This window comes from Chinchilla lanigera, unplaced genomic scaffold (assembly GCF_000276665.1).
Source record: "Chinchilla lanigera isolate Chin_1 unplaced genomic scaffold, ChiLan1.0 scaffold00140, whole genome shotgun sequence".
In the NCBI taxonomy this organism is placed as follows: Eukaryota; Metazoa; Chordata; class Mammalia; order Rodentia; family Chinchillidae; genus Chinchilla; species Chinchilla lanigera.
The window spans coordinates 1,999,897-2,021,314 of NW_004955541.1; the positions used below are offsets into that span (position 1 = coordinate 1,999,897).

At 61.1% G+C, this 21,418-nt stretch overlaps 1 protein-coding gene across 1 annotated transcript in view; it reads left to right on the forward strand.

Annotated features, from left to right (window-relative positions):
* Jph3 (junctophilin 3) overlaps window positions 1-20,972 on the forward strand; it is a 51,672-nt gene extending 30,700 nt beyond the window's left edge. The window contains exons 3-5 of the mRNA XM_005411005.2: window positions 9,557-9,681; window positions 12,528-13,408; window positions 17,487-20,972. Of these exons, the coding sequence (XP_005411062.1) occupies window positions 9,557-9,681; window positions 12,528-13,408; window positions 17,487-17,567 (1,087 nt within the window). The 3' untranslated portion in view covers window positions 17,568-20,972. The remainder of the gene's footprint in view (window positions 1-9,556; window positions 9,682-12,527; window positions 13,409-17,486) is intronic.
* The last annotated feature ends 446 nt before the right edge of the window (window positions 20,973-21,418 follow it).

The following is a 21,418-nucleotide window of genomic DNA, read 5'->3' on the forward strand; positions in this document are numbered from 1 at the left end:
CCTCTTACAAGGACACCAGTGGTCACATCTGGCCTCTGGTGACCTCATCTCAAGGATGACCTCATTCTTTCTTCAGTCGCATCTACAATGACCCTTGTTCCTTGGTGCATACCTGTAATCCCAGCACATGGGAGGCTGAGGCAGGAGGGTCACAGTGTGAGGCCAGCATGGGCTACATAGTGAGTTCAAGGTCAGCCTGAACTACATAGCAAGACCCTGTCTCAAAAAGAAAACCAAACGAAAAACCCTTGGCCCCTTACAGCAGGCACAGGTCCCCGGGGTTAGTGTGTGGACCCACCTTTGGGGGGGGTCAGTGTCCAGGGGAGGGAGGAGAGGTGTCCTCACAGGGCTCACTGGACCTGGCCACCCGCCTGCTGCCCTCTGGTGGCCCTGGACACTGAGCTGGGCCAGGCGTCTCTCACTGGCTTCCTGGTGAGCTGAGGTCTTGTCTCCAGAGAGCTGGGATGCTTTACAAACACCTCATTAATCCTCCTTTAGGCCCCAGGGGCTTTGGCCTGCTGCGTCTGTGCCTTCAGAGAACTGGAAATCCGCAAGAAATCGCTCCTAGCTGCTCCAGAGGGGCCCCGAGCCCTGTAGTGCTCCCGTCCTGGGGCAGCTGGGACCTGGATCCTGGCAGCAGTTGCTCTGGGCAGGAGGTGTAGGAAGAGGCTGAGTGGTGGTCCCAAGCCCCCGGTGCCTGTCCACCCCTACAGCCAGCGCCATGGCACCAGGGCATGCCGCTGCTGGGCAGGGAGGCAGGGGTGGCTGGCTGTCCCCACACCTGGCTTGGGCAGGAGCCTGGGTCACAGCCGGGCTGTCACAGAAGGGGGGGGGCTCTGGGACTGGCACCTCAGCCCTGTCGCTTCCTTGGCACTTGTCTGTGCCCCAGGGCAAGTGCTGACCCCCTCTGGCCCGCAGGGTGCTCTTCCGGGAAGCAAGGTGACCCCAGAACCGGGCACAGCCAGTGCCGTGGGAGTGGGGCGTGCACGTGGTCAGCAGCTGCGCTGTTCCGCAGTGGGAGGAGGCCCGGGTCAGGGGCTGGGACCAGGCGGCCAGCCGGTCAGCCCGTCGGGGCAGGAAGCAGGTGGAGAATGGGGTGGTGACAATTCCAGGCTCAGCATGCGGTGGCAAGGGGTGAGCCGGGGTGGACGTCCTCCCAGCACTTGCTGCTCTGTGCTGAGGGGAACCAGGGCTCCGAGTGGCCGTGGCGGCATGCGGGCGTCTCGCAGCGGTGTCCGGGCTGCGTGTGGGCACAGCCTGCTGAGCCGAGGCAGCAGTGCCCGTCCGAGCACCTGTGTTCCCAGCTCCTTTGTGCCTTGCAGAGGTGGTGCCGAGGGGAGCTCTCCACAGAGCTGCCTGGGAGGAGAGGGCAGAGGCAGGGGCTGCCCTGGCCGTGTGCGTCCCTAGAGCCCAGCAGCACGGACGGTGGCCCATGGAGAATCCGCCAGCACCACAGACGTGGCCAGAAAATGGCAGGGTGGGGCTCCCTCTTGTCCTGTGAGGTGTCTCTGCAGAAGCAAATGGTCACATGGTGCCCTCTGGCTCAGCGGGGAGGCTCTTCTTAGTTACTGTTTTCATTGCTGAGATGAAATATTCAACGCCCGGAGTTAAAGGGGAAGAGGTTTGTTTGGCTCACGGTTTGTACAGGGTTCAGTCCGTAGCTGGCCGGCTCCAAGGCATCGCAGAGGAGACAGTTCTTGGCCCCACAAGGTGGCAAAGCAACAAGGGGCCTTAAGAGCATCTTTCTGCCCCTTTTATTTTATCCGGCTACTCGGGACGGGGAGCGCTCACACCCTTCATCCTGGTGCCCTTGATCCTAGCACCGCACCATGAATCCATCCCAGCATCACACACCCTGGGTCCAGCCACCTCTGAAAAGCCTCACCTATGACCGCGTGAGGCTTTGGGGGACATCTAGACACAGCCGTAACAAGGCTCTCCCTGCAGGCCCGGCCACAGCCAGTCCCTGCCACTGCCAGCCGAGGCGCTGTGATCCAGCCTGGCCTGTGTCCTCGCCTCTGTCGACAGCACTGTGCTGGGTGATCCCAGGCTCTGCCCATGTGAGTGGCCCGTCCTGGTCAGCCCGCAGAGCTGCCTCCTCCCGTCTGAGCCCTCGGCTGCTGCCCCTTCCATCCCCTCACTCGCCGGGGGACGATGTCTGGAGCATGCGCCGTGCAGGACACGGCTTGCCGCCAAGCCCCGTCCCCGAGGAGCCGCTGGGGGACAGCGTTGGGGGGTGTCACCACTGCATGTGGACCCTTTGGGTCAGCACAGGCCTGTCTGGGGCTGTGCACATGATGTGCTGTCACAGGCACGCCCTCCTGGGTGGCGGTCAGGGCCGCCAAGGCTTATGTGGGGGTGGGGGCTGGCAGGGTGGCTTCTCAGGAGTGACGCTGGCCAGAGATCCTGGCGCACGGGCTGTGAACAGTGAAAGGGCCTGGAACTATGCAGGGGTAAAACCCAAGTGAAATTCCCCCTTTGCCATGGTTCACAGCCTGGGGCGGAGCCCAGGGCTTCCAGCACGCGCACACACTGAGCTGCACGCCCAGCCTCTCTGTTTCTCCCTCCCTTTCTTTCTTGTACTGAGATTTGAACCCAGGGCCTTTGCCCTGAGCTACATCCCAGCAACCCCCCACACATACTTTTTTTTTTTTTTAACTTTGAGACAGGGTCTTGCTGAGTTGCCCAGGCTGGGTTCCAACTCATGATCCTCCTGCCTCAGCCTCCCATAGTACCAGAATTTTCTTTTTTTGAGACAAGGTCTTGCTAAATTCCCAGGCTGGGCTGGAACTTTCGAGCCTCTGGAGGAGCTGGGGTTAAGGGTGTGCACCGCGTGCCCAGTGGAGAGCGTTCCTTCTTGACGTTAATATTTTTTTGTTTGTTTGTTTGTTTTTTTTTGTTTTTCTCCGGTACCGGGAACTGAACTCACGACCTTGTGCTTGCCAAGCAGGCGCGTTTGCCGCTGAGCTAAATCCCCAGCCCCAACGTTAATATATTTTTAGGGTCCTGCCAATCCTCTGCCTTCCTGGTGGGCACTGGTTTGGGCAGTGGGTGTGGACGGTGACGGACTGGGGCAAGCACACAGCAGTGGACGGGATGGTGCCGTCTCCCTTCCGGCCGTGGTGTCCGCACCTGTGGTCTGGCCCAGGTTGTTGATGGAGTCGCCGTTGGGTTGACGTGTCCTCCCCTCCCCCGCCCTGCTCCCTGGGCTTCAGGCCCCTCTCTGCACAGGGCATGTCCAGGACCCAGGTCCTGCCAGCCACCCCCCTCTGCAGCAGCGGCCCTGAAAGGCCAGGAGGCCAGCGTTCTCGAGGTCCTGTCGGCCCTCTGTGCATCCTGCCCCCCAAGTGCCCAGTGCCCCAGCCTCTGGCTGCTTCTGCTTCCCCTCTGCCCAGGTCAGGTCCTCATCGCTGACGTGAGGTCCATCAGCACCGTCTGCTGTGGGGTCCTCAGCCCAGGTCCGTCCTCTTCTGTGTGTCCCTAGTTCGGCCATCAGGCGTGCTGACTCTGAGTGATTTGAAGTGCGTCTTCCCAGTGTCCTCCCGCGTGCCTGTCTGTGCGGGATGTGCCCTTTAGGTGAGGGGGTGCCAGGCAGGGTGGCTGAGAGCCACCCCAGGACAGTCACAGCCACAGGACCCTGGGCTCAGGACTCCAGACGTCTGCTTCGGGCACGCCGCTCAGCCCAGATGTGTGTGCGTGCCGGTGCAGCTCCTGCGGGCTTCTGGGCGTGCGGGAGGAAAGAGCAGGTGTGAGCGGAGGAGCCACTCGGTTCCTTGTGGCGGCCGCAGGCTGCCCTGTCACAGGCCTGAGCCCACGCGGGAGCTCGCTACGGTGCGTCCTGCAACTCCACAGGCCTCGGTCTTCTGCCTGTGAGGCATGGGGATCCGACCCTCCCGGCGTGTGTTCCCTGCAGCTTGCCTCCTAGTCTGCGACATCGTCACTGCCTGCTCCCTCCCCCCCCCCCCCCCCGCTCAGCTGGGGCCCCTCAGTCTGCAGAGCACCCTGTTCCACAGCATCGCCACCCAGAGCCCCGGCTTGGACCCCCTCCTGCCACCCATTCCCGACGTGGGCGAGCGCAAGGAGGGACGCGGCTGGGTGGGGCCTGGGGAGGTGTGAGAGGCTTTCGGCGGGTCTGCGGTGGGGCTGTCACTGTCCTGCTGCAGCTTTTCCTGCCCATGTGTCCTGGACTCTGCCCAGAGATCAGTGTCTGTGGCCTGGAGCTCACCCACCTGCAACACGCAGGTGCTAGGAAACTGCCTGACCAGGCCCGGGGCAGGGGATGGTCCCTGGGGTTCCATGAGGGTCTTTGCTGGAGATTAAAGCAGGACAACCCAGCACACAGAGATGAAAGCTGGCAGTGTTGTTTTCTATTTCCCCGAGAAGCTCAGAGTCGGCGAGCAGAGTGACCTTTGTGATGCAATGACGTGCTCTTCCGCCTCGTGAGAGGTTCGGGATCCAGTTCCACTGACCCGTCCTCGGAGGGATGCATCGTCTGCGTCTCTGTGTGGCTGCAGGCAGCTCCTCGCAGCCGCTTCATGACTGGAGAACAGGGAGACAACGGTAATGAAAGGACGGCCCTACACTGGCAGCACTTCTGGTCCTGGCGGGCACTTCCTGGTCCTGGCGGGCACTTCCTGCATGTGTTGTCCCCGTGTTCTGGCTCTCGCCCACCAGCTTTTCTTCAAGGAAACTGTGGTTGTCTGCTCACCCCTGAAGAGGCCTTGTCCCTGTGGGCTGGTGCTGGCTTTCCTTCCTGAGCCTCAGAGTGGGCAGGAGGAGCAGGAAAGAGGAGCCTGAGCAGGGACCTGGGCTCTCGTCTCCGCTGTGGGGCTGAGATGAGTGCTGGGAACGTATAGGGAGGGGCGCGTGGAACCCCAGGAGGTGGAAGAGACCTGCACAGTGAGCGCTGTGCAAGGAGCCCAGCCCTCCGTGAGAGGGTGGCCACGGGGAGGAGCCGGCCAATCTGCAGGTACCTGGGCCCTCTTGCCGCTTGAGTTGAGAACTATGAGGTTGGGCGTGGGACCTAGCAGGGCCTGCTGCTGGCAGGAGTGGCGTGGCCAGGAGTGACAGGAAGGGACGCACCAGAGCCCCCAGAAGGTCAAAGCTGGACACTGCAGTGGCCAGTGCTTGGGTCCCCAGCTCCAGAGCTTTCTCCCCTGCTGACTGTCCCACCAGCCCTGACGCCCTGCTGGCTGGCGGGTGGACAAGAGCACCTGTCACTTCCTCGGCCTGGCTGTCCTCCTGAGTCAAGAATCAAGCCAAGCCCACAGGCATACCCAGGCCAGGGGGCACAGGCAGAAGCCCCTGCACTGCGTCAGAAGGGTCTCCGTGAGGAACGACAGCCCCAGGCTGCCAGCAGAGACAAGGGTGGATTCACTTCTTCCCGCAGCCCTGCCACAGTCCCATAGCTGCCCATGACACAGGACTTGGGCTCAGAGGAGTGAGGCAGAGCCAGGACACCAGCGTGAGTGTCCCACGCTGCTGATGGGTTCCGAGGCTCAGACAGTACACACGTCTTCCCACCAGCCTGTGGTTGGTCAGAATGGACATCCTATTGACTTTCCTGGTCTCCCTCTTCGGTGCTTCATTTTAAGGCAGGGTGTCCCTAAGTTGCCTGACACTGCAACTTTAGGAAGGCAAGTTTGATTTTGGCGCCAGGTTTGTAGCGGCTTCAGTCCATGGTCAGCCGGCTCCAAGGCAGGGCAGCCAGACAGGAGGGGGAGGGAGGCAGCCAGGAGGGAGGGAGGCAGGCACCCAGGCCACGCCCCACCCCACCTCTCTCTGCTAGTCCCCACCTCCCAGCCGCAGCTCAGCTCCAGAAGCCCCCTGGGAGCTCACAAGGCTCTTGGGGACCCCTAGGTCTGAACCCCAACAACGGGTCTCCCTGGCCAGCATACAGGTGTGGGCAGGCTGGCCGCTGCTGGAGTCTGTGGACCAAGTGTCCTTTGGGGACACGTGAGAAATGCCACCTTTAGGAGGTGCCCAGACAGAGCCACGCAGCCTGGGCTCAGCGTGCCAGGGCTTCAGACCCACACCCACGGCCCCCGAGGGCCACGAAGGACGGCCCTGGCCTCCGGCAGCATCCTCACCTTTGTGTGTTCCGCTTGGTGCTGGTGGTGGCAGGCAGTGCTTGCCCGCAGGACAGCCTGTTGTTTCTTGTGCACTGCGGTCCTGACCGGTTTCCTTCATCACTGTTGGCGTAGTGGATGGAGTCTGCGCAGCGCGCCCAGTGCTGGTCATGGAGTCCCTGTGCGAGGGACCTGGGGGCTCATGGGCACAGCTGCTGCAGCATTGCAGGGCCTACCACTTGGGGAGTCTGCTCTCCAGAGCTGTGGTTTTGATTACATAAATTAGCAGCACCTTCTGGCTGCCCCTGCCTCCTGGGAACCTACTGCCGAGCACCGCGGGAGAGGGGCAGGCTGGGCGTGTGTCCCTGGTTGCACAAGTGTTAGGAGCAGGAACTCGGGGCTGACCAGGGGTCCTGGGGTGGGGTCAGCGCCCTTACAAGAGGAGGCCCGGAGAGCGGCCTGCCTCTTCCTCCACTCAAGGATTCTTAGAGGCCTGGCCTTTGGGGAGGAGGTGGCCGATCAGAAGAATCGAGCCCTTGTGTTGTCCTGTGAGGGAGGACCCACCAGAGGCGAAACTCAGAAAACATCGCGTCTACTTTTCTGTCCCAGTAACTTCCTCCTGTACACAGCTGTCCTGCCCTGATGGTTTGCCCGCTGTGGACCAGGCCGCAGCTCAGGGAAGGCTCTGACGGCCCCATTCCTCCTGCACCAGCTTGGTCTGCCTGGTGTCCCTGTCAGGCCTGGCTGTGCCACGCATCTCTGGGGTGACCGCGCCTCTTGTGCAGAGCCCCAAGGGCTCCGCATTCACCTGCACTTGTTGCCACCAGAGACGGAGCCGCCTTTGGCAGCAGCAGAGAAGCTGTGCCCTGCTGTTGTGGGGAAGAGGACCTCGGATGACGGGTGCCTGCCTCACCCCACGGAGCCACACTGGGCTGCCCCATGCATGTCACCCAGCGTCCTCTGTGTGGCCTCCTCCCCCCAGGCCTGGTGACCCACGAGGCCACCAGGAACGTCCTCTAAGTGTAGGGCTGGGCTGCTGAGTTGTTCTGTTAGCTGTGGCTACACCTCACTGTGGGGATCGGTGGGGTTTCTGTACTTGCCCTGGCCCCCAGGGAGCCCCGTGCCCAAGTGGCTCTGTCTTCTCTGGCATGGGTCCCAGGCGTGGATCGCTCCGGTCTGTGCTCTCCTCAGGACCGTGGGTTACCTCATCCCTGGGTCACCTGCCGGCTGCCTCTGCTCCTTGGCAGGAGGGAGGGTCCCAGGCTGAGCCCTGCGACAGGTGAGGCGCTGAGCCAAGGAGGAGCCAAGCGCCACCCTGGCCACTAACCTGACACGGGCCCCTCACTCCCAGACTGCGTCACCTGCCACGTGGGTACTGCGTGGTGGCCGTCCCAGGACACAGCAGCTTCGCAGGCAAATGCTGAGGTCCTTGCTTCCCCTGGACCAGCTTTGGGCGCCCCGTCTGCGCACCTTCTGTGTTCATTCACTGACTGATCCCCCAGCAGGGAGGCTCTGGGTCGGAACAGCAGCTGGTGGCTGCAGGACCTCGAGGCGCCGGGGCACAGCACTGTGACTGTGTAGACACCGTGGGATCACACACCTTAAAATGATTCACTTCATGTGATGGGAATTTCGCCTCCAGAGTAAAGGAGAAGAGGAAATGTCCAGAGTAGGCAGATTCATGGGTGAGGCTGGGGTAGGAGGCTGGGGCTCCTGGTTCCTCGTTGGGTGAGGAAGGTGACCATGGTGGTGGCATAGTCCTGAGCACCCCAATGTTATTTCCAGAGGCAGGTGTGATGCACAGAATCCCAGAACTCAGGAGGCTGAGTCAGGAAGAGTCAGTCAGGAGTCAGTCAGTGCCACCTTGCTGGCCAGGGCACCTCCCTCCCAGCCCCATGCAGCTCTGGCTGCCGGGATGCCCCAGCTCAGCCCCTGCTTCTCCCTGGGGCAGGCTGCCCTCAGACCAGGTGTCTGACTCAGGCACCGCAAGAGCCAGGCACACTGTACTTGGGGCAGGGCAAGGTCATTTATGCAGGCCTTGAGTCTCCAGGCTGCAGGACCCTCACAAAGGCCCCATGCTCTGAGCCCCAAGGTACACGGAGCGTTTCCCGCCGCTGCCCCGCGTGGGGGCTTCAGGGACCCTGGAGGGAGCGGGGGCCTCTTGGAGGTCCTGGTGATGGCTCATCGTCCATTGACGGTCGTCCGGTACCAACCAGAGCTTTGTGAAGAGCCCATCTGCAGGGCTGCCCGTCATTACAGGCCTCCTCCCATGGGGCCTCTGGACAGGCGTGGTCCCGTCTCGTGCCCTCGGGACACAGGCTCACCGTGGTATTGAGGTGGCTGGCCTTGCCAGTTCCAGGCACTGAAACCACCAGTGAGGCAGAGTTTTCTCAATGCTAAGTCTTGGCACAAGCATTTTCTTCACTCTCCGGGGCCTGTGCCAGCGCAATTCGGGGAGGAGAGCCGGTGGGGGTGCCCACCCGGGGCAGCAGACACTCATGGGAACTTGGCAGCAGGGCCCGGCGTCCTTAGCAGCTAGGACTTCTATTTCTGTGTCCATGCGTAGGATATAGCTTTATCTGCTTCTAGTGGAATTGCTCCTGTTAGCAGGGTGGGTTTGAGGGAAGGATGCAGGGCTCGGGGTAGCCCAGTGCCACTATCGCCAAGCACCGCGGGAGAGGGGCAGGCTGGGCGTGTGTCCCTGGTTGCACTCGTGTTAGGAGCAGGAACTGGGGGCTGACAAGGGGTCCTGGGGTGGGGTCAGCGCCCTTACAAGAGGAGGCCCGGAGAGCGGCCTGCCTCTTCCTCCACTCAAGGATGTAGGGAGGAGGTGCAGCTGTGGGCAGAAAGCGGGTCCTCCTCAGACAGGGGACCTGCCAGTACTGGGCCTTGGGGTTCAGCCTCCAGTGCGGTGAAGATGTCCTGGGGCTGCGAGCCACTGGCCGGGCTTTTCCAAGGCTCCGGGGAGACCTGTGGGGACAGTGCGCCTCTGTCTAGGGGTCTTGAGGACCGGTGATGGGGAGATGACTCCAGGCCTGTGCACCTGTCCAGCCTCTGTCTCAAGAGGCAGGACGGCCCTCCGGGCTCGGCCATCGGCAGTCCTGGGTGTCACCCTGTGCCCACTCCCGGAGCCTGGCTGAGCTGGGTGACAGGAGGGTGTCCAGCAGCCCCTGCAGTGGCACTTGCTGGTGGCTGCATGAATCAGCCTGCTGTGGGTGTGGCCTCATCCAGTGTGGGGGCTTCATGCACATGCAAAGGGTGTTTGGGGACAGTAAGAGCAGACACATTCCCAGCGTGCCCCACGCCCAGGCTGGCTGGTTGGTACCAATGTTTGTGGGATGAACGAATGAGTGAATGAATGAACAGGATCCTGAGGGTGAGGGTGGACAAGGTCGCCCGGCCTCCATCTCAGCCTGCTGCTGAGAGGTGGACGCTGGCCTCGACCCCAGGGCTGGCCTCACTCCCTGTCACTGTGCCCGTGTCCCCAGGACCTCGCACTCGCGGGCCAAGGCCGAGGCAGCCCTCACAGCGGCTCAGAAAGCCCAGGAGGAAGCTCGGATCGCCAGGATCACTGCCAAAGAGTTCTCGCCTTCCTTCCAGCACCGGGAAAATGGTGAGTCCCACTGGCTGACGGGCAGCTCGGGCGGGCAGGGCAGCAGACACATCCCCAAGGCCAGCCAGGCTCACAGGCTCTGCACAGAGCAGACGTCTGACCAGCGCCCCCTTCCCTTCTCAAACTGACTGTCTGGGCATGGCCTAGCACACGCGTGTGAGTGTGTGTCCACATCTCCGTGCATGCCTGTCCCACGTGTCTGTGCCCCGCCCATGTCACCCTGGAACTTCCTGTGAGGATGAGGTGCCATTTGCTCCATCCACCATGGCAGCCACCAGCCCCAAGTGACCTTCGGCTGGAGCCAGAGACCAGGTCTTCTGTGAGCCCCTGCTGTGAGACGCGCACAGCGGCGTGTGGCCGGGCTGCCATGCGCATAGATGCTGGTGCGTCGCTGCTGCACCCCAGGAAAGGGGCTGGGCCTCCCGTCTGCAGGCCAGTGCTGCAGCGTCCTCTCCCATGGCCTGGTCCGCACCCCACCAGAGCACTGGGGCAGAGGGATGCAGCGGCCAGAGGCCCACCCCAGTCTCACAGGCTGTTGCACACTGCCCCATGGCCTCTGTAGGAAGCCTCATGTGCGCTCTGAGGCCCCAAAGAATGGGGTTAGGTCCTCACCTCCTCCCCACGTGCCACACCTGCTGGGTGAGTGGGAGGCAGCATCTGCGGTCCCACGTGCAGTCCTGAGCTGGCCACTGCAGCCAGATAGGAAGCCGCGGTCAGGGTGGAGCGCCACGCTGTCTCTCTTCTGGGTGTCAGCTCTGGCATCACCTATGGCAGCCACCATCACCTCTCCCTGGGTGCTCAGGCTTGGACGTGAAAGGGGCCATTGTTCCCTTCCCGCGTCTGTCCCTTCTCTGAGCAAGGTCTTGCGAAGCCTGCCACGCTGAGCCTGGAGGGAAAGTTGCAAGACAGAGCACCCAAGACCCACCTCCTCTGCCCTCTCCCTGCTGGCCGGGCTCCGCCTGGTCCCCGCTGGAGGAGCCTCGGCTGCCTGCCAGGGTGAGAGGTGGCTCTGGTCCAGGTCTTTGTGCTCTGGAACCCTGGACACCCTAGGCTCGGAGGATCAGAGCTGCTGGGTCTCGGGCGGCTCGGACTGGCCCCACTGGGCAAGCCACAGGCAGTGTGTGGGCCAAAGTGCTGCTCAGTGCCACAGTCCCCGGCCCGTGGCCACCCGGGCTCCAGCCCTGCGTGTCATTATCCGATTCCACTGCCAAGGCCCATTTCATCCCCTCTTAGAGACTCCGTGTCCCCGTCTGTGAAGAACAGGAGGGGCTCACACCATCGAAGACCCTGAGAGGTGTGCCCACCTCTCAGCAGCCCCTAGCCCAGCTTTATTGAGAGTCTCATGCTCTACCAACTGAGCTAGCTGGGCGCCTTGGCCCGGCTTTATTGGAAGAAGCCCTGCGGGTGCAACTGAGGTTAAAGACCTGGAGATGAGATCATTGGGACTGCACAGAGCCCGAATCGGATGACAAGTGTCCTCAAAGCACAGCATAGACAAGACAGATAGAGAGATACTGGCACAGCCCAGGAACACCGGGGTCCCCAAAGCTGCAGAGGCCCGGGCCCGAGTCCTCTCCGAGCCCCAGGAGCTGCCAGCCCTGTGTACGGCTGGACTTTGGGCCTCTGCTGTTCTAGGGCCCTGCCCTGTATGTGGAGCTTGCAGGGTGGCCCTGGACTAGTGTCCTGAGTCTGAAGCTGCCTCCTCGGGAAGCACCTGTTCTCCTTGTGACAGGCACAGGCAGCCTCAGGGGCCACTGGAGCCAAGCCTCAGCAGCCTGAAGAGGGCAGCAGGGCCACCACTGTCCCCCATGTGGGGTCCAGACCCAGGACTTGGCAGTCACAGCACCGTGCCTCCGGACCCACCGGAGCCGATCCGGCCTCACTGGGCCTCTGGCTCCATTTGCTGCCCGAGGAGGCTCCAACTGTGGCCCAGAGGAAAGCAGGTGTGGCGGGAGGGCCCAGTGCTGGGCCGAGGGCTATGTGATCCCAGCACAGCTCTGCACAGACCCCGCTGGGCCGGTACCCTATGTGTAGAGGAACCATGGCAGCCTCAGTCCTGCCCCTGGTTCCAAGGCCTCAGAGGCAGTCACTACGCCCTCCATATCGCCCAATCTACTCGGACAGAGGACAGGGACACAGAACTGGGGGGTCGCTGCCCTGCCCTGAGCCCATTCAGGGCTGTGTCCCCACCCCCATCTCCTGCCAGAGATCAGCCCTGGGGTATAAGGCAGGAGAACGGCCAGGCGTCAGGCTTCTCTCGGTGTCCTGGCTGTGGCTGTGTGAGAGCTCTGGCAGAGCTCTGTGACAGGTCAGAGGTGGCAAGCCTGGGCTCCTGCTCGGGTTGCACAGGCTATGACATGTGTGTGACTATTTACTAAAAGGGACGCACCCAAGGGGTTCCCAGAAATGGCCTGCTCCACTCCCCCACACGCATCCCGGGAGCCTGGGTCAGGGCCCCTGGGACAGGGCCACCTCTGGGCGGGGGCCCTTCCTGCAGGCGCCCAGGTCTACTCCTTCCTCTCCAGAGCACCCTGCCTCTGGAAGCCTTGGAAGGACACCCAGCGTCTCTGGGACTCCTGCAGGAATGGCCAGGGCGGCCTGGCCTGACTCCTCCTCCTGGGGTACAGGGGTCCTGTCCCAGCAGGCAGGGGGCAGTAACTGGACCTCGGCAGGCTCTGGCATCTTGCAGGTCAGCCAGCGTGAGATCAGGGGACCAGGCAGGCGCTGTCCTCTGCCCCGTGGTAGCCAAGGGTCATCTGGAGCATGTGTGGAGCTGGTAGAGAGGCTAGGGCCCCACCCCCTCCCCTCTGGCATGCTCGGGGTGACCTCTGTGCTTCTCCTCCAAGGGCTCGAGTACCAGAGGCCGCAGCACCAGGTTTCCTGCGACGACATCGAGGTGCTGTCCACCGGGAGCCCCCTGCAGCAGGAGAGCCCTGAGCTGTACCGCAAGGGCACCACCCCCTCTGACCTGACCCCCGACGACAGCCCCCTGCACAGCTTCCCCGCCAGCCCTGCGGCCACACCCCCACCCCCCGCCTCCAGGAACAAGGTGGCCCACTTCTCCCGGCAGGTCTCCGTGGACGAGGAGCGGGGCGGGGACATCCAGATGCTAGTGGAGGGCCGGGGAGGGGACTACGCCCGCAACAGCTGGGGCGAGGAGAAGGCTGGTGGTTCCAGGGGCGTCCGTGGTGGTGCGCTGCGCAGTGGCCACCCAGCCGAGGACTTCCGCACCCGGAGCTCAGGCCACAAGCTGCCCGGGAACCCCAAGCCCCGGGAGCGGCGGACGGAGTCCCCCACCACATTCTCGTGGACTTCCCACCACCGGGCCAGCAACCCCAGCTCTGGGGGTGCCAAGCTGCCCGAGCCAGATGAGGAGCAGCCCAGCACCTACAAGCTGGAGATGAAGCCGCTGCTGAGGATGGACTCGGGTTCACAGGAGGTGCACCCCCAGAGGCGGCGCCACAGCCGGGGCGCAGGTGGCGAGCGGCGTGCCCCTGAGGATAGGGGCTTTGGACTGCAGAGACTGAGGCCCAAGTCCCAGAACAAGGAGAACTTCAGGCCGGCCTCTGCGGAGCCCATGGTGCAGAAGCTGGAGAGCCTGCGGCTGGGGGACCGGCCCGAGCCCCGGCTGCTGCGCTGGGACCTCACCTTCTCCCCACCCCAGAAGTCCCTGCCTGTGGCACTGGAGTCCGATGAGGAGACAGGGGATGAGCTCAAGTCCAGCACGGTGAGTGGCCAGCTCTGCAGTCCCTGGGGCCACGGGGACCCAGGCCCTCTGACCTGGGGCGTCACGGATTCCAAGCTCCTCTTGGGGTAGGGGGTGCAGCTGGGAGCCCTTAGGCCAGGTGTTGCTTCTGTGGGGAGCTGGACCACCTGCGGGGCTGGGTAGGGAGAGTGCACACTCACTTAAGAGAAACTGGATGAAGGCTGCTGGGCTGAGAAGCCCGTGTCCAGGCATCCTGGCTCCCCGGCACTGTTGGTTTATGTGCCAGATGCCAGGCAGGGTGCCGCACCCTGCTCCTGGGCTGAGATGGCTGAGCACAGCGGGAGCAGTCTCTACAGCCTCCTTCCCAGTGGGAACCCTGGTCCCAGAACAGGGATGGTTTCCTGGGAGCCGGAGAGATGCAGGCTCTGGGCCACACGCTGGCCTCAGGAACGCCAGGCCCTGTAAGGGGGATACTGGGGCGCTGCCCAGGTAAGGGCCTGTGTGAGACTCTGCCTCGTCAGATCCCCCCCTACCCCAGGCTTTCTCCTACTGGTTTGGATTTGGAGGAAACAGCGCCTCCCTCTGGGGCCGGCTGTGGGGCCTGGCACTGGGCCGAGCACACCCAGGGGAGTGGGTAGGGAGTCCAGCAAGGTGGCGCAGGCCTTGGGCCTTGTGGACAGCAGCGTCAGCCCAGAGGGGCCCCTCCGTGCCTGTCTTGGGCCTGAGCTTCACCATGATACAGAAACCCTAAAGGTCCCTGTGCGCAAGAGGGTGGTGCCAGCTTACAGCCAGCCAGAGCTGCGTGTGGGGTCACGCTCCTGCAGGGTGGTCTCGCTGCGGCGGCGGCGGTTTGTCTGTTCCACCCCCAGGAGTCACGTTGAGGCCTCCTGCACCCTCCCGCGGGCTTTTCTCTGCCACCACCTGAAGCCTGGCTGCCCCCTGAGACGCACTCCTCCCTCATGCCCAGAGGCAGCCCGAGTACTCTGCTGGGACCGAAATACCAGCTCGCACTTACAGCTTTATTTCTCCCGACGTGGCAGCAGCCGGCTGTGTGCGCGTGGCTATTTTAGGGATGCAGAGTGATGGGCAGGGGTGGGAGATGCAGAACGGGCTCTATATTTAGCCTGCTTAACCGAGGTGGCTTTTCCGGTTGCTTCAAATCCAAGCTCCCTGGAGCTGGCCAGCATGGGGCTTCTGCAGTGGGTAGCCTGGCCCGTGGGTCCACCTGGAAGGAGCCCCAGGGGGTGCCCTGGGTCCCAGAGTCCTGTGCGGCAGGCAAGGCCTCATGCACTTGTCCCAGGGGAGAAGGGTGTCACCAGGGGAGAAGGGTGTCAAGGACACAGCTGTCCCTGAGCCCTGCCCAGGAGCCCTGCTTGCGAGGGACCTGGGAGGTGGCCTGCCGTGGCAGTGTTCACGGTGGGGACAGTGAGTGGCCTTTGGGAGGGCTGGGTGTTGCAGCTCTGCACACTTCACTGTGCCCGTGTCCTCTGGTCGGGGGTATCTCCCTTGCCTAGGCAGCCAGGCAGTGGGGAGGGGAGGCCGAGACCTGCGGGTAGGGAATGGGCGAAGCCCGGCCCAACTCAGGCTAGAGCCTGGGGTTCTCCCACCGCATGCCCAGCCTGGGCTCAGGTCCCCCTGCTCATCTTTGGGGACTCAAGGGCTGGAGGAGGGCTGGGTGCTGGCCCACGGATGCAGTCACCATGGGTGGGTACACCAGGGTGCTCTCTGCATATCTGCCCTTTGCTCCATCCCTGGGCATTTCCGTGTGAAGTGATGCGTGACTGCCATGGCTGTGGTGGCTGCAGGCGACAGAACAGGCCCCCTGAACTCCTAGGATCCCCCCACCTGGGTGCCTGCTTAGCCCTGCCCCACCCCTGCCTTGGGACTCGAGCAACCATCTCCGTCCCTTCATGAGGGTGGCAGGCAGCCCACCTCAGCATTTCCCTGTCCTGAAGGGCTGGCCCAGCCAGTGCCGTGGAGGAGGCGGACTAGGTATCTCACTCATGCCAAGGCCTTGCCATCTCAGAAACAGCTCTCTCTGCTTCATGAGGACAAGGTCCCAAGACCAGCTCACTCCCTCCTGCCAGGCAAAGCCCCGGGATCCCACTCTGCTGCCCCCAGGGTGGCCAGAGCCTAGGCTGGCCACCTGTGTCCTCCTCCCTCAGCCAACTTGGCCAGTTTAGAAAGCCCTTTGCTGCCCGGAATTTAGCTGAGCAAATTTCTTGCCTTCTTAAAGATTCTCAAGCGTGTCCCTGGCAGGCAGCACCTCTCTTGGGAAGGCTCATGCAGGAGCTCAGCAGACCGAGATGCCCCACTGGGGGTGCAGAGCAGAGCCTAATGGGGCTGTGAGGTCTGGGGCTGGGCAGGCCTGGCTTCGGATCTCAGTGGTTTGGAGACCAAGGCCCATCTCTGAAGGTTTCGCCAAGCTGGAGATGTGCTCACCAGCTGCAGAGTTCACATGTAAGACCTCCATCACTGTCGGGCTCCCAGTGTCCTTGGCAGGTGACCTGGTGGCTGTCTTGAGGACACTGTGCAGGTGTCAAGCTAGTGGCACAGCCAAGGGACACCTGACTGGGGACACAGATGTGCAGACTGGTGGGATCCTGGGCCACTTCTCACTGGGCATGGTAAGCACCCAGGGACACCTGCATGTGGTGAGGGCTGTGGCTGTGCACCTCATGACTGCTCAGGGCCCAGGGCTTCTCGTGACACCCCTGCCAGGGCTCTGGAACATGCTCCCTAGGAGGCCTGCACCTCCCTCTGTGGACACCTGCTCTCCTGGTGAAGTTTTACTGACAACTCACATACCACATGCTTCAGCTGTCTGAAGGGCAACGCAGTGGTTTTAGTGTACTGAAGGCTGTCATCCCACATTCCCCTCACCCTACAGACCCCTCACTGTGCAGTCCCTCCACAGCCTGCCTGGCGCCAGCTCTGTGTCCTGTCCATGGATATTTGCCTCTTCCAGACAGCTCATGTCGAGGGCTCACACAGGAAGTGGCCTCTGTCTGGCTTCCTCGCTTGGCACTGTGTTTTCCATGCCTGTGACGCACAAGCCAGGGCCTCCCTGTTCATCACAGCTGAGTGGCCTTCCGCTGTGCAGGCACGAGGTTCCTGACCCAGCCATCTGTTGTGGACACCTGGTTTCCACCTTCAGGGTGCTGTGAGCACTCCTGTACACACTTTGAGTGGCTTGGGGGCGACACATGTAGCTGTGAGGAACTGGGTCATGTAATTCTGATGAAACTTTTGGGGAACAGCTACGCTTCCAGTCACCTGACAGGGAGGAGGTAGCTGTGAGCTTCTCTTGGGGGTAGGTCCTTCCGGCTACTGCTCAGCCAGAGAAAGCCACCCTCATTTGTGTTTCCAAGATATGACCACCGAAGGGATGCAGTGGCAGGGAAGTGGCTGTCTCAGGCCTTGGCGTGCAGGCCAAGGCCTGGCCCCCACAGTAGCAAGGTCTCCGCCCCAGGGAGCCATGGATGCTCAGAGCTTCCCTGCTCAGCATTCTGCAGCCAGCCTGGGCATAGGCACACGTGTGGCTTCCTCTCTGTGGCCAGCAGGGATGGTGGGAGAGATGTCCTTCCCAGGTTGCTCATGCTATGGGCAGACAAGGGGCAGCACTGCAGAGGATGCCAGGCCTGGTCAGCTCGTGTTTTTGTGGCCCTGGGCAAGGAGGGGGCTGCATGGGCATCTTTCATTCTTGGGCCAGGTCCCTCCAGGAGGCGGCCACCCCCACGCGGCAGGCATGTGCTTTCAGTACTGTGACAGCTGGTCTCTGAGGATGGCTCTCCTGAGACCACGACTGATGCAGTCTGTGGCACGGGGGATGAGCGCAGCATCTTAAGCTCAGCCGCCACGCTGACACCCCAGTTCTACAGGAGGTGCCTGCTGCCTGAGTTGTTCAGAGGGGCCTGGGTTCCAACCCAGAGGTGCTGGGGAGCTGACCGAGGTTCCCATGGCACAGTCCCACCACCTGCGGCCACAGAAATGACTCGTCTTGTCCTCCCGGCCCCACCCAGGGCCTCCCAGTCTGTGTTGGGATGGGATGGGCGGCCAGTGGCAGCCACCCTCATTTCTCCTCTCCCTTTTGTTCCAGGGCTCGGCTCCCATTCTGGTCGTCATGGTGATCCTGCTCAACATTGGAGTTGCCATTTTGTTTATTAACTTTTTCATCTGAGATGATTGTCTCGATTGCAGAAGTAACGGTGCACAGAAGACCGTTAACCACAGAAGAAGAAGGGAAGATCCTAGCTGGGACAGCCCCACGACTTCGAGTCTTTCACAGAAGAACAACATGATTGGGTATTACTCACAGTTTGCCTTTTTTTCTGGGTAATGTTTTTGGATTTTAGCCAAAATTCCTTGCTTGTATAACACTATGCTGTGTGGCATGGCAGAAGGAGGCCAGCACGCCGACCCTCCAGCTTGATGTGGAGAGAAGGGATCCTGGCAAACCAGCAGCAAAAAAGAAAATGTGGTCACGTGGGCACTGTCCTCACACCTCCGGTCAGGGGTGCGGAAGGCAGCGGCCTTGGGAGAGCCCAGCTAGCCAGGCGGGGGGACAGCAGCCACATGAGGGCTGACACGGGAAGTTGAGCTACTCCTTTCCTCTGTCTGGGATAGCTGGTGACGCGTCTGGGTGTGAGGCACAGGAAACAGGGGTCCCATCCCAGCTGGGACAGCCCAGGCCTTTTCTACTTTAAATCTGTGCTGCACACTTCAGGGAGGAGAGGGCGAGGCCTCTTCTCCCCAAAAAACAGACCACGACCCCCTCCCCTCTCGGCACTGCCCCGCGGCCTTGTGAGGCCGCCTCCCCACACGAGTCTTAAAGCAGTCTTTATTTTTCTGCTGTCCTCCGCTCGCTCATTGTTTGCCCCGTCCAGCCATCCTCCCCCCAGACCCAGGGAGGCTGTGCTGCGGACGTCCAGGGCCGACCGACGCGGCCGGACACATCTGCACGCAGAGGGGCTGGGGCCCTGTGCCACGGACGGTCTGACACACGCCTGGGCTCTGAGCATGTGGCGTTTTTGCACTTAGTATGCAGGATGTATATTCAGGCTTCTGTGTCCCTGGCAGTGACAGCCCATATGGGACGTCACTTCTTGCTGTTACTGACCTCCACGGGTTCTCACATCTTTGTACTGTGCCTGCCTCAACTTCCCCCAACAGATATGCATATTCCCTCCAGATGCCTCAGTGCTGCTCCACAGCGGGTCTGGCCCCGGGACAGGAATGTCATTGAAGCCCAATGGCTTGAAATTCCCTAGTAACTGTTGCATATCCAGTACCTCCCTGATGTGCACTGTACTTGTTTCCGTCAGACACAAACAGGTCCCTTCCGTTTCTGCCTCCTCTCCCAGGGTTGCCCCGCCACCCGACAAGGCAGCAGGGCTGCGCGGGGCCCATGGCCCCAGCTCTCATGTGCACAGACGTGCCCGGAGCGGTCCAGGTGCATCCGCGTGCAGGACCCTGTGCTCCTGCCTGAGGAGGCCCTGGATGTGACTTCCCGTCAGTCTTCTTGGGTACAGCCCGTCTCATGGACTCTGCCTTGCTTTGCTTATGTTTAGCTGTTTCTCTGCTACCTTTCGAGCAGATTTCTTTACTACACTGCACTGGATTGCTATATTTTTAACCAGAAATAAACTAAAGATTAGAGCATGTTCCAGTTACATTTAGTTTTATTGTTTTCCGTTATCCATTCACTCCCCATTCCTTCACGGTTGGCTTAGGGGACAGAAGAGAGGGAGGGAGGCTCAGGAGGTGACAAAGTACATTTCTGATAATGTTGCTTTTTAAAGGGATATTACATCTTTTTGTACATCTTACTTTCCGTTCCTCTTTTTTAATAACAAGTGGTTGCTGCAGACCTGAAGTGAACCAAATAAAGATTCCTGCTCTTTGTAGCCCTAAGAACATCCATGTGGGATATGTGTTTTGTACTTCTGCATGAGACTCTTTGTACAGATTCCAGGCTTTTGTATACCCCGGTAATGCTGGACACACGAGGGTACCCTCTGCTGCAGGTACACACCTGCACAAGACATGCACAGCCCAGTGCAGGGACACGAATGTCCCTTAGCAGCACTAGTGGCTCCTTGCCCAGGTGGCTCTCACAGGGGACTGACCAACACAGCACTTGTCTGCTGCCAGGACAGGACGGAATGTAGCCCCTGCGCTTGTCTGCAGCATGTGTGGAGGGCACAGCCATCTCCCTGACACTCTCGGTGAATCTGGAGTGGATCTGCTCAAGACCAAGACACCCCAGGTCTAAGGCACCCCGGAAAGCTGCCCTCTGGCTGGCTTCCGCACAGGGCACCTTGCTGTAGCCAGCAGCTGTTCCTGTCTGTCCAGAGCCTGTCTCCCTGCCCTGCAACTGGAGATGCAGGGTGTCAAGCAAGCGGACAGCAGCAGACACAGCAGGACAGGTCCCAGTGTACAGCAGCTGATGTGTCTGAAGACCAAAGCAGCCTCATCAGAACCATTTCCTACCCTCAACAGCTTCTTCCATGCTCCACACGTGAAAACTGGACGCAGAGAGTTATGTGCCTATCCCCAAGTCCCGCCAGGCCCCACAGGGTGCAGACCACCTTGCTTCTGGGTACACCTCTCTGGCTCCTGGAAACCTGCTGTGAAGAGGGAGGAGAGGTGTTGTGTGCCTGCAGCTTGGCTTTGTCCCTTTCCAGAAGTCCGAGGAAACCCTACAGCTGGGTGTCCTTGTGCCTTCTGGAGTTTTTTAGTGCATACAGAGTGCTTGGATAACTTCAGGCAAGTGAAAAATACCCATTCTTTTGTACTCTTAAGTTTGTTAGCACACAGGACTGGAAGATACGGTCAGGCATGTATCAGGGTCCAAAATAATGGAAAAGGAAGATGATGATACAGAAAACTTCATCACTGCTACTGAGATGCACTAGTTTGACTGCTGAGTGGAGGGAAAGGCTCCGAGACAGACTCCTGACCGACTGTGCCCCATCAAACCTCCCTAGCACTGGAAACTTCTCCCGACTGCACACAGTGAGCACAGTGTGACGGGCTCCTCCTCACATGCACTCGGCACAGCGCTCAGCGACGCACAAAGCCAGACCGTGGCCTGCCCTCCCTGGCCCTGGCCCTGGCCCGCCCTGGGCCGTGCGATGGCGCCCGGGGTGCAGGTGTCCTGGCCCCAACTCCATGTGCTCCTACTGGCCTGTGAAACATGCAAATGAAGGTCACCGCTGAAGCCCACGGGCGGCACAGAGGATGTCGACTAGATGAACACTCAGCGTACACAGAAAACGTTTTTGGTACTTTGTTTTTTGCTGTCCTTTAAAGCCTTCCAAACATCTGAATCAGCACCAGTGCTCCTCTGGGCGGGCCTGTTCCTGCCTGGACCTGTGGGCTGGAGGCCCAGGCTGGCCCCCAAATGGCAACAGTGCCACAACCCAGGGGGACTGCGCTGGGTCACATGGCCAGGACCCCTGACTGCTCTGAGGCCTCTCCTGGACGGGCACTCACTCCTCCCCACGTGTGCTGGACACTGCTCAAGACACTGGGTGAAGGGACCGCTTTCTCTTCCACATTAAACTCGGTTTCATTAACTCTTCATAGGTCTTGTCTTCCAACTTTTCTTGCCTTTGGTCTTATAAACAGCATAAAGGTGCCTACTAGAATTAAAAACTTATTTCCACAGCTACACGACTCCTGATTTTTCCCACCATCAACGGACAGGGACAGCTGAGAAAGGACTCTGTATTCCACGACCTGGAATATACATGGCGATGGTTGTTTTCATACAGGAATTCTACTCTTGTCTAGGACAAGATCCCGCTCCTGCAGAAGGCAGGACAGTGAGCCCTGATGGAGGGAGTGAGGCGGGGCTCCGGCTGTGCGTCAGCTCAGGGGTCTGCTTAGCTGTCCTCTGGTCCAGGCCTGGCTGCTGTGGGCAATGCAGTCAGCACAGACTGAGAAAACAATCTGTCCCCAAGTGCCAAGAAGTGTTGCTAACTCAGCCTTACAAGAAGCAAGAAAAAGTACAGTGGCCTTTGTTAA